Below are 10,133 nucleotides of genomic sequence, written 5' to 3'. Positions count from 1 at the left end.
GTGAATCTGGCCTTTGTTTCCCTTCACGATTACAGACTTAGGATGTACTCACAGCAGTAGAGCACTGACTCGGCCAACCTTAAATAATTGCAACTAATTAATTTAGGCCCGTCCTGTGCTAGTGGCAATCTATATTTATATAAAGCTCTTTACGTTAACTAGCCTACATAACGAATAAAAGACATGTTTAATGCAGTAATACGTAATGGTAACGTCTGTACAATGTTTCACATAGTCACTTAAGTGAATAAAACCTCAACACTTACCTGTATTTGGCATTCAACTGGCATTATTTGCTACCGGCAGATAACCAGACAAAAAAAAAACACAAAAGAGAATTTAACGATGTTTGGATTATTCCAAACTTTTAACATGGGCGGTTTATCTCTGAATGATTTTGGGACCAAACCCTTCATTCGACTGTGCAGAAACAGGACAGTCCTAGTGCTCCATCAGAAACCTAGTCTCTGTCGCCCCCTGCTGGCCACTTTATGCTTCAGATCCATTTACACCTGAAGCGAGGAGAGGCATGTAGCTACATGGGATTTCACGGGGTACGTGTGCAAAAAAAAAAAAAAAACACACAAACATCAGAAGTGGGGGGGGGGGGGGGGGAAAGATGTTTTAACAATATTAGAAATTACAAATAAAACAAATTCCCCCATAGCACCTAAAGGACCTTTAGCATGGAGCTAAATAATTTCATAGAAGCCCAATCAAAACTTACCAACGACTGGTTGTAACAAAATCAGCCTCCACCATGCCCCTGCCCCCCCTCCCCCCAGGACTGCACTGACATCTGTGATCCAGAATAATCTTAATTCTTAAACGCTGCAGGCTGGATCATGGGCTCTGCTTTGCTGTAAAGCGAGGCTTCCAGCTTAGCATCATAACTGCAATTTACACAAATTAAATCCCTTTCTTAAAGCCGCTGCACTCCAGCCCTTAGTTGGGAACCACTACCAAACACCCCACATGACTTTTCTTACCATTGTTATGCCAGTAAACCACTTTCCCTTCTTTGCTTCGATTTTTTCGGGCCAGCAAATCTAATTGTAACATAAATCACATCTACTTTCATTAAAGGTCAACCAGTTCAGCACCCGTAGCAAACTCCTGCTCCTCTCCATCACCTCTTCACCTTGCGCTACTGACGATTGATTGAAAAGGTTAATATTCTGGATCTAGCCTCCAAGATCATCGTCATCACTGCTGTACGTCTCCCTCAAACAAGGCCCCTCAATTGAGTTAACAAGGTGCTAACTACACATACGAAAACCTTTTGGACCTCTGGCCTCCGATTCCCCCCCCTTGATTTGTGATTACGCAGCAGAAAGCTGCTCATCGTCACTGACCGCAAGACCACAATATTGCAAAGGCTATCGTAGGATGCAGCAATCGAAAATGAACTCCGAAAGAATGTTTCTTTAATTTAAAAATTGTCAAATTTTACAGCACACAAATGCCAAACACACAACTGTCACAACAGCAGAGAACAGAAATAGTATAGTGAGTGTTTAGGGTCTGGATTGCTTGGATGTGCTTTAAAATTTAAAGACCAAAAGACAGGGGAGAGAGGGGAAAACAACTCAGAAACATGGAACATACTATATACATATCGACATACAAACAATTTAAAGGTCTAGCTCTGTTAATACAAAAAACCCCAAAACATTTTTCCATTGCTTAAGAAAAGGTATTTAGCTTGCATCAGGACAGAGAGACGACCATAATCCTGACGATCCACAAAGCCTTTAAAAATCTGGTCCACCTGAGCTTATTTTTTTGTTAAATAGGTCAAAGATTGTACCCTTACAACAGTGCAACTAGCAAGGGTCAACATGACTAAAAACCTTCCAGTACCTCAAATGTTCCCCCCACCAACCCCAAAGACATGATGAAAAATCCTTTACAGTAGGTATGACTAATCAAAGAGCGGATGCGTTTCTTATACTATACTTAATATGGAGGGGGGGGAAGCACATTTACAAAAAAAAAAAAAAGCAAGATGACCTGCAAGCAAATTTCTAAACACAGTAAAAGATCGACATGTGAGTGAAGTGTTTCAGCTGATACCCGAAAGCTGCAGTCCTGTGATGGTGGCAGGCAGAGCTCAGATCCCCGTTCGTCTTAGAATGCAGAGGAGCATCTCTGCCGCAGAGATGCGCTTTAAGAAAAAGAAATCAAAACGGCAAACAAAGAAAAAAAACACAACTAAAACTATCACTGCGTCGCACGGATGCAAGATCTTATAACGTTTAACCTGAAAACGAACAAGTGAAAAAGGCAAAAATCGTCTTATTTCAATCTAAAGGAAAGGCATGAAGCAAACCAACTTTACATCCCTAAATGCAACCAGTCATTCACTTAAGGTTCCAGATTAACACCCAACCCCCCCCCCAAAATTAACAAGATATTAGAAGGGGAAGGAGAGAGGGGGGAGAAGGGAAAAAAAGAAGAAAACTCAGAATGATTTAAATGATTTTTCGAAACTTTTCATTTATATATTATATATACTCATAAAAAACACGTAGTTTCTACAGTGATAGCTATGGTATACAAAGGACTGAATCGGTAAATTCAAACTGCTGTTCTACATCTTAATTCGGGGTCATGCAGGATTGGTTAGTCATCTTCATCATCGTCCCCCTCATCTTCCGGGTCTCGCTTCCTTTTCTCCCCATGGGCTCCATCTTCACCTGCAGAGGAATGTCAAAGGACGCCTGTTCACAGTACTTCCACCAAACTTCGGCTTGAGGAACTAAGGAATCCAGAACAGTGTGGTACAAAAACTAAAAAGGTCATTACACAAAGGGGGGAGGGGGTCGAGGTATCCTCTACTTTTCAAAGGATGTGGTCTTTATCTGAATATTAAAACCACCAATCTCAACCTAAGTCAATAGGCAGACTCTCGGAAGCGCCCTAGCGGAGACCCAAGATGAGCTTAGCAAATGAGATTACCCTCTGCTTCCTCCTCTTCCTCTTCAACATAATCGTCATCGTCCTCTTCATCCTGGGGGAAGAACACATGCTCATTAAACATCAACAGTACACCCAACAAGTACTATAGTTCTTGACAACATTCAGAAAGCGATGATCTAATCACTAGGCCCACAACTATGCTTTAGATTTTTAACCGAATGGGCACAGGAATCACTGGGAAATCTTGGCACAAAATTTAAAGGAAACTTTAAAGGCTGAATTTGTATGGCGTTAATAGGCACCTTTTGCTGACCTTATATATGAAAGTCTAACGTTTCTTCAGGTCATTAAATCTACTTAACACATTCAGAAACCTATGTAACAATACAGTACCCATGAATGTGAATTCTGCAAGCAATCAAACTCATTCCGCTAATTGAACTTCGTCAATATTTGCAAAGAATGACTTGCGTAAACAATCATTTTTGATTGTTAAATGGTTATAATAGAGGGCACAATAATTTGAGTAATTTTTGAGCACATTAATATCTATTCCAGCTATTTAGATCCATGCAAATCTCCGTACACAATTAAAAAATGCAACTCCAACAACTTGCACAATGGCAGAACTGTTGGTCAATACCTGGATCTCATCCTTCATAAGGTAGGACAAGCCAACATCTTCTGCACCCTCGGAGCCCTCATCTTCTTCATCGTCATCTTCATCATCGCAGTCTCCCGTAGGACCAGCTTCTTCCTCGTCGTCATCTACAGGGACGGGCACCAGAAACAACTGAGATTTCATACAGTGAGTCAGTAGAAATCAATTCCTATGTCCAGAAGGTTGCCAGTTTCAATCCCGTGTTCAGGAAAATTCAAGATTCAAAATTCAAGAATAAAGAAAATCACTTTTGTCCTTTAACCCCAAAAACTGTTCCAAGGTGCCAGATAAATGGCTGACCCTTCACTTTGACTCCAAGCCTCTCTCGGTTGCATATGTTTGTATCTTGCGGAAAGAGCGAGATCGGATATGCAAAAAACAATCAATTTCTATATACCTGTACTTTTACAAACAACAATAAGAGTCTCTCTCTCTCGAGCTAAACAAAATTAACATAAATGGTACCCCAGAGTACTAAACTCCCAAGAGAAATCACACTCACCATCTTCATCACCTCCATCGTCTCCTTCGGAGTCTGGAGCCTCAATGTCCTCCTGGTCAAATCCATCCAGGTAGGTGACCTGGGGGAGCAGTTCGAAGATGCTCTCCCGGTACTCTTCAAGAGTGGTGATCTCACAGTTAAACAGGTCCAGGCTCTTCAGGTTCTTCAGATTTTGCTGTGATAAAAAAAAATAAAATGATCCTTTATTTGCACGAGTATAAGCGTAGGAACACTGAAATGGTACTGTTCGCATTCCCCATCTGGCTCCCCATGAGACACACAAAGAGACAAGGTTGGGGGTCACAGAGCAGGGTCAGCCAGCATGCGGTGCCCCTGGAACTGGGGATGAAGGACCTTGCTGAAGGGCGCAGGGACATGGCTTCTGCAGAGGCCGGGGGCTTGAACTGGCAACATTCCGATTACAGGACTAGAGGCTTAGCCCGAGGAGCCACTCACCAAGACACAGCATGCATATACCAAGCTTTTGGGGACCAAAGCATGCACTATAATTAAAACACCCCAAAGCACTTTCAACGTAGTGAAGAGAGAACTTCCCCAGTGAGATCGATAATGTATCATATCATTATTACCATCATTGAATTTTGACTACACAAAAGAGGTTATGGATTTTACGTTACCACCAGACTTTTAAAACTTCAGAAGGGATGATAAAACAGCGACTGGCATCTTGGAAACGCAACAAGATCATTTATCACTGGGTTTCGTAAAGCCCATCGTTAGGCCCATACCACTGACTCTTACCAACGCTTCCACTGTGCTGAGCTCCTTTATCTTGTTCCCGCTCAAGTTCAAGTAGGACAGATTGGGACACTTCTCCGAGAGCACCTCCAGGCCCCCTGCGATGCTATTGTCACTGAGCTCCAACTAAGAGGAGAGGGTTGACAAGACCATGACAAGAGCAACTGAATTACACTCAGTGAATATCAGAGTGGACCAGTGTTTCCCAATCCGATCTTCCGGGACCCAGAGACAGTCCAAGTTTTCGCTCCCTCCCAATGACCGAAAACGAGGACCTTCTTGGGTCTCCGAAGATCGGGTTGGGAAACACTAACAACAAAATGTACTCCAGTTTTGATTAATTTAAGTCTAGCAATTCTTAAATTTGACACAGAAGGATAAGACATTTTATAGATTTCATATAAACACGATCATCAACTTTCAGTTGGATATTCAGAAAATACTTCAAATGGAAATTTCACCCAAAAATGGTTGAATCATTTTGTTCATCATCCATAAGATATTAATTTCTAAATATTACTGATTTTCAACCTTCGGCAGTTTAAGACATGTGAAGCTAAATAAAAATTGTATCATGTTTCCAAAGGAATGCGCGCTAGAATCTCTTGGAAGACAAGCTACACATTAAAAATATAAAATGACTGATGACCGACCTACACCACAAAATGAACGAAATTGGGAATGCATTGTCTGAAAACCAAACGAGTAACAGGACAAGCTATCTGGGCAAACGGAGGAATTTGGTTTTAAAAATGTCCATAAATGACTCACCTTGCGCAGTTTGGGTAACGAAGGCAGCTTAGCCAAGGAAGTCAAGCCAACATTGACCATGCTGAGAAACTCCAGCTCCTTAAAGTCATCTGTCAGGCCCTCCACTTCACCATCACTGGAGCGACAATTGTCCACCACCAGCTCCGCCAGCTGCCGGCATCAAAGACTCTTACGTTACGCTAACATGTTACTATGGCCAAGGAAACTAGAAGCAGGAAAAATTTTGAAAGAAGCCACAAGGAATTTTTAATCAAAAGACAGATCTCTTATAACATGTGGGTTCACACGTTAAGGCTCAACTTTTATTACACAGACATAACAGAACTGATAGGAAGATAGAAAAAAAACTAATGATACAACCAGATAAACATTACAAGTTATCTAGTTATTTCCATTATCATAACCTGAAAATGTGGTTCCCATGACAACCCATCCTGAAATTCCTACCGTAATTCCAGTATCCAATGCAAACACTAGACTACCAAAATGAATCTTACATCCGAAATGTCAGGGAAAAACATGATTTTGAGCCACAACCTGCTTCCCATTTGTGAGAAAAATAAGGTCAAATATACACACACACATACATACTGCAGATACATACATATAAATGTAGTATATACACATATGTCTGCATAGACACTTTTTCCCTTGCTCCAAAAACCATGTTTGGTTCCATCTCAATTTAAGAACTTCCAGTTACATTACCACAAAACACATATTTCCTCGGACAGCTACTGTGCAAAAGTTTACTACATGCTGAATATATGCCTTTAGGACTACAATTAAAATTAAATAGAAATGGATCGTAAAGACAAACAGGGACACTAAGATCCGAGGTCGAGTTTGCAAAACTGAACTTAATTTGTAAAACAGACGGTGAACTACATGCAAAGCATGCTTTATTAATATGTTAATATGAAACTAAATGTAACGCACCAAAATCTAGTGGCGATAATAGTAATGAACTATATTCGCTAATAAATTGGTGGCTTTACATGACTATGGCAACTCTGCCATACTGTGAAACAACATCTCACACTTCGTGTGATTAATGGATGCACCTTATAGACCCAGGTCTTGGGAAGAAAAGTTAATAACCTACTTCGATGTTTAGCATTACATTGCATTTCGAATGATACCCAGGCGTTTAAACACATCCAACATAACTTCGTTATTCAGTGTAATACTACCGAACATTTTACGAAACGTTTTCCCCACGCTGAACAACAAGTTACCTAAGTCATTACATTACAACACACTGCGTTTAACAGGGCAACACAATGAGCTGCGCCCTCTATTATAACCATTAAAATACCTGCTCTGTATAAAGGCACAGCTTTCAACATGCACCGTAGCTACACGACAATGAAGTCGTCGGTGAGGTTAATGCATTAGACCGCGAGAAGCTGCGGTGGGTGGGAGTCGTGAACCAGGGAAAGTGGCCGCGCCGCCCCTGGCCTGTGCCGGACGACTCCGGGGGGAGGGAGGGGGGTTTATTTCTGCCAAGCGCTAATTCCCGCTGCGCCGTAGGAAATGGGATTACAAGGCTGCTTACAGGCGCACCGCTTACTGGGTGACGAAAGGGCCTATCTAGGTAAAAGCCGTGAGATAGCGGACGCCGACGAGGCGAGGCGTCGTGTGTCCAAAGCTAATGGATAGTTTTAGTAAGTGGGGTATATTGCTGGTTAGTGCTGAAGTACGAGCCCGACTGGCCGTCATAGGGACGTACGCAGACACGGTCACTTCCCCGGTCCGCACCGCCCCCATGTCGCCGCTTATGAAATAAGGCGAGGCCGCGGGTCGTGTCGCTCGGCCCGTTTCACCTTCACGGCGGCTCGTAATCCTGGGAGCTGCCGACGCTTCCCTTCGGAGCTGCCCGGAAAAAAGAGAAAACTATTCGCGTCGGGGAAACTGGCGCGCTAAACTTCCGCGGACGGACGTCCGCGCGCGGCTGCTGGCTAGCATGCTAACTAGCTCGGCAGGCACGGCTTTTGTTGTGGTGGGTCAGTTAGCTGCCCAGCCATGCAAAATGGAGACATTTATCGGTATAATTTACTCCCTGGCTTCAAAGTAAAGTTGTATTTATTTGGGACGAAACAAAGGAAGAATGTTTGCGACGATTACGCACACAGACCCGATCCCACACGTCTCCGAAAGGGTTAACGCGAGTCACGCTTTTGCCGGAAAAAAAGGAGCCCTTTAAACGGGTTATACTCCTCAAGAGCGGTGTGAATGTGCCCCTGCTGTCTGCAGTCGAAGCCAGCGTTCGAAATGTCAATAAAACACCGACTTATGACAGCCTTATTGCACCCTCCGCCCAAAAGGGAAGAATGAGGACGGAGCATGGTCATCGCGGCGCCGCAGATTTAAATAAGCAAAGCCACAACAACGCCATCGCGGGGACTGATTGAAATTTACGATTACTTCCAACCAAGCCGACCAGCCGCTCAATAACCCCGAAGAATGCACAAGTCCGGCCGCAATCAGACGGTCGCTGACTCCAACTAGCACGAAAAGTTACATTTCAGCCGCACGCCGTGCGCTCCTGTGGACACCCGAAAGCCGCAAACAGCCAACCATCTCCCCGCTCATACTTAAGGTCTGCTTCGCAATTTGGAACAAATTAAATAACAGCACAATCCAGTACCTTAGCTGGGGTCCGGTTCCGTAATTCTAAACTAATTCTCTTCTTCATCTCCATCTCTAAAATCAACACAAAAAGTTCTAAAATAGAGGGGGGGAAACTAAATTTAAAAAAGAATGCCGAAACTCCGCAGCTTTCCCACACTCAACGGCTGTTACGCGCTAACTGAGCCTCCATGATACCTCGCACCCGGCCCCCTGTGTCAAAATCCACCCTTTTCTAATCGTTATTGGACCGTTTCTCATATGCCAGCATCTCATTGGCGTTCTGCTGTGCCGTTCAGGAGTATCGCCCTTATTAACATAATCCCGCCCGGTGATCCTATTCATTGGTCCAAATTGCCCGCGCAGCAAACTTAGATTCGTGAAATTTACTGTCAGTTTCCGAGTTTAACCGATAAGATCCGCCCATTCTTCATTTTGATTGGTGACTTAACAAAGGACATGGACACACCCCTGTTTTTTTGTTTTATATAGACATGATGAAAGTCGAGTAAGGTTGCGCATGATACGTATTGTACTTAGGTAGGAGGATGTGAGGTGTTTCTCTAGTTTGTTAGCAGTAGGTGATGTTTTTGTAGATTCCATGGACTGGAATTTCATCGCTAAAAAATTTGACGAGCGGCTTTTACTGCATTTATACTTGGACTGACAAAATGGCTTCTTATTGTCGAAGGAATATTTTTCCGGCCCCACTCTTGGCTCACTTTCCGTACGACTCTTTAAGACATGTGATGTGTGTCAATATTGGACTTGATAACATTGGATGGCTTTGTTGATAAAGTGTTGTTTTAAAAAGAAGTCCATGCATAATTGAAAAGGTACATCCTCAGCTCAGCACGGACAAAGTGACCGCTTCTACAATGGTTATATGGTTCTCCCCCCCCCCCCCCGCTATTTTTAGATAATGCATCTGCCTGGAGTATCATTGCAGTAAGATATAGATTGGACTAATAGAAGATAAAAAGAGGCGCCTGAGGGCTTCAAGGTCAGCTGGCTACCCACCCCTCTTAAGTATGATAACCAAGTATGGTTGGATATCGAAATATATTTGATATCAGTAGGTAGGTATAGGTGTACTTAATTGGTCTAGTCCTGTATGAAACGTGGTTTTCAGGTTCAAGATTCACATTAAGACCTTTTAGATGAATCAAGTACTCTTGCATCCCTGTTTCCTATGCCTAGTAGATATCTTTAGTTTTATGTTCTTGTCCTCTTAAATATATGCTGTATACATGGCCTGACTGGCATCCTGTTCTGTCTGTGCCATTCCTGTCTGCACTATTTCCTGGCACAGGCCACCAGCCGCAACATGACCCATTGCTGGATAAAAAGTGAGAAGGTCCATGCTCAATTTATTTTTGGTCCCTTTGGCATGATTTAATTGTAAGTGGAGTTGAACGTACGTTTGCATTTTTAGTATTTAAATAAACAAATGGCTCCTTCTTGATCTAATAAATTCACTCAAAGATTAAGCATCACTCCTATACAGTCAGATAAGCCTAACATACGGAAGCCCACTTATATTCTGTATGTCACGAATATCAAGAATTTCCTGAGTTCATTCCAAAAGAGCAGACGTGCTCTTTATTAAGAAATAAACATGAATGCTGCTAAGAAAAGCAGAGAAATCAAATCTTCCAGGCAGAGTAAATTTGAAATGGACTATTTCTAGAAAATAAAAAATATTTATATATCGGCTGAAAAAAGTTCTCAGAACAGCTGCAAAAATTCAGAAATGTATGTCTGTGCATAATAAAGATGTGGATTGCAGTGTATTTGTAATTCCTTTGAATTTGAATCTGACTTCTAGAAACGGGGTATTTGTGGTCCGACTACAATGTAAACGGCAAAATCACAAAACTGAAAATA

General features: G+C 42.4%; 1 protein-coding gene across 1 annotated transcript; it reads right to left on the bottom strand.

Moving 5' to 3' along the window:
- Positions 1 to 1,410: 1,410 nt before the first annotated feature.
- LOC125749029 (acidic leucine-rich nuclear phosphoprotein 32 family member E-like) lies at positions 1,411 to 8,481 on the bottom strand. The gene is made up of 7 exons (XM_049025857.1): positions 8,266 to 8,481; positions 5,616 to 5,765; positions 4,848 to 4,970; positions 4,086 to 4,260; positions 3,566 to 3,690; positions 2,962 to 3,013; positions 1,411 to 2,699 (listed from the first exon to the last, which is right to left on the bottom strand). Exons 1-7 carry the CDS (start codon positions 8,317 to 8,319, stop codon positions 2,626 to 2,628), a joined length of 753 nt encoding a protein of 250 aa, XP_048881814.1. The 5' UTR covers positions 8,320 to 8,481; the 3' UTR covers positions 1,411 to 2,625.
- Positions 8,482 to 10,133: the final 1,652 nt, after the last annotated feature.

The sequence above is a fragment of the Brienomyrus brachyistius genome, chromosome 9, assembly GCF_023856365.1.
Source record: "Brienomyrus brachyistius isolate T26 chromosome 9, BBRACH_0.4, whole genome shotgun sequence".
Classification (NCBI taxonomy): Eukaryota; Metazoa; Chordata; class Actinopteri; order Osteoglossiformes; family Mormyridae; genus Brienomyrus; species Brienomyrus brachyistius.
This window is presented reverse-complemented; position numbering and strand designations above follow the sequence as displayed.

What these genes read in the sequence shown, in the direction of transcription:
- LOC125749029 (XM_049025857.1), bottom strand. Translation starts at nt 8,319, where the DNA reads ATGGAGATGAAGAAGAGAATTAGTTTAGAATTACGGAACCGGACCCCA. An exon ending in GGAACCGGACCCCAGCTAAG is followed by an intron (nt 5,766 to 8,265) that starts GTACTGGATTGT and finishes TGATGCCGGCAG; the next exon opens with CTGGCGGAGCTGGTGGTGGA. An exon ending in TTATGAAGGATGAGATCCAG is followed by an intron (nt 3,014 to 3,565) that starts GTATTGACCAAC and finishes TTCTTCCCCCAG; the next exon opens with GATGAAGAGGACGATGACGA.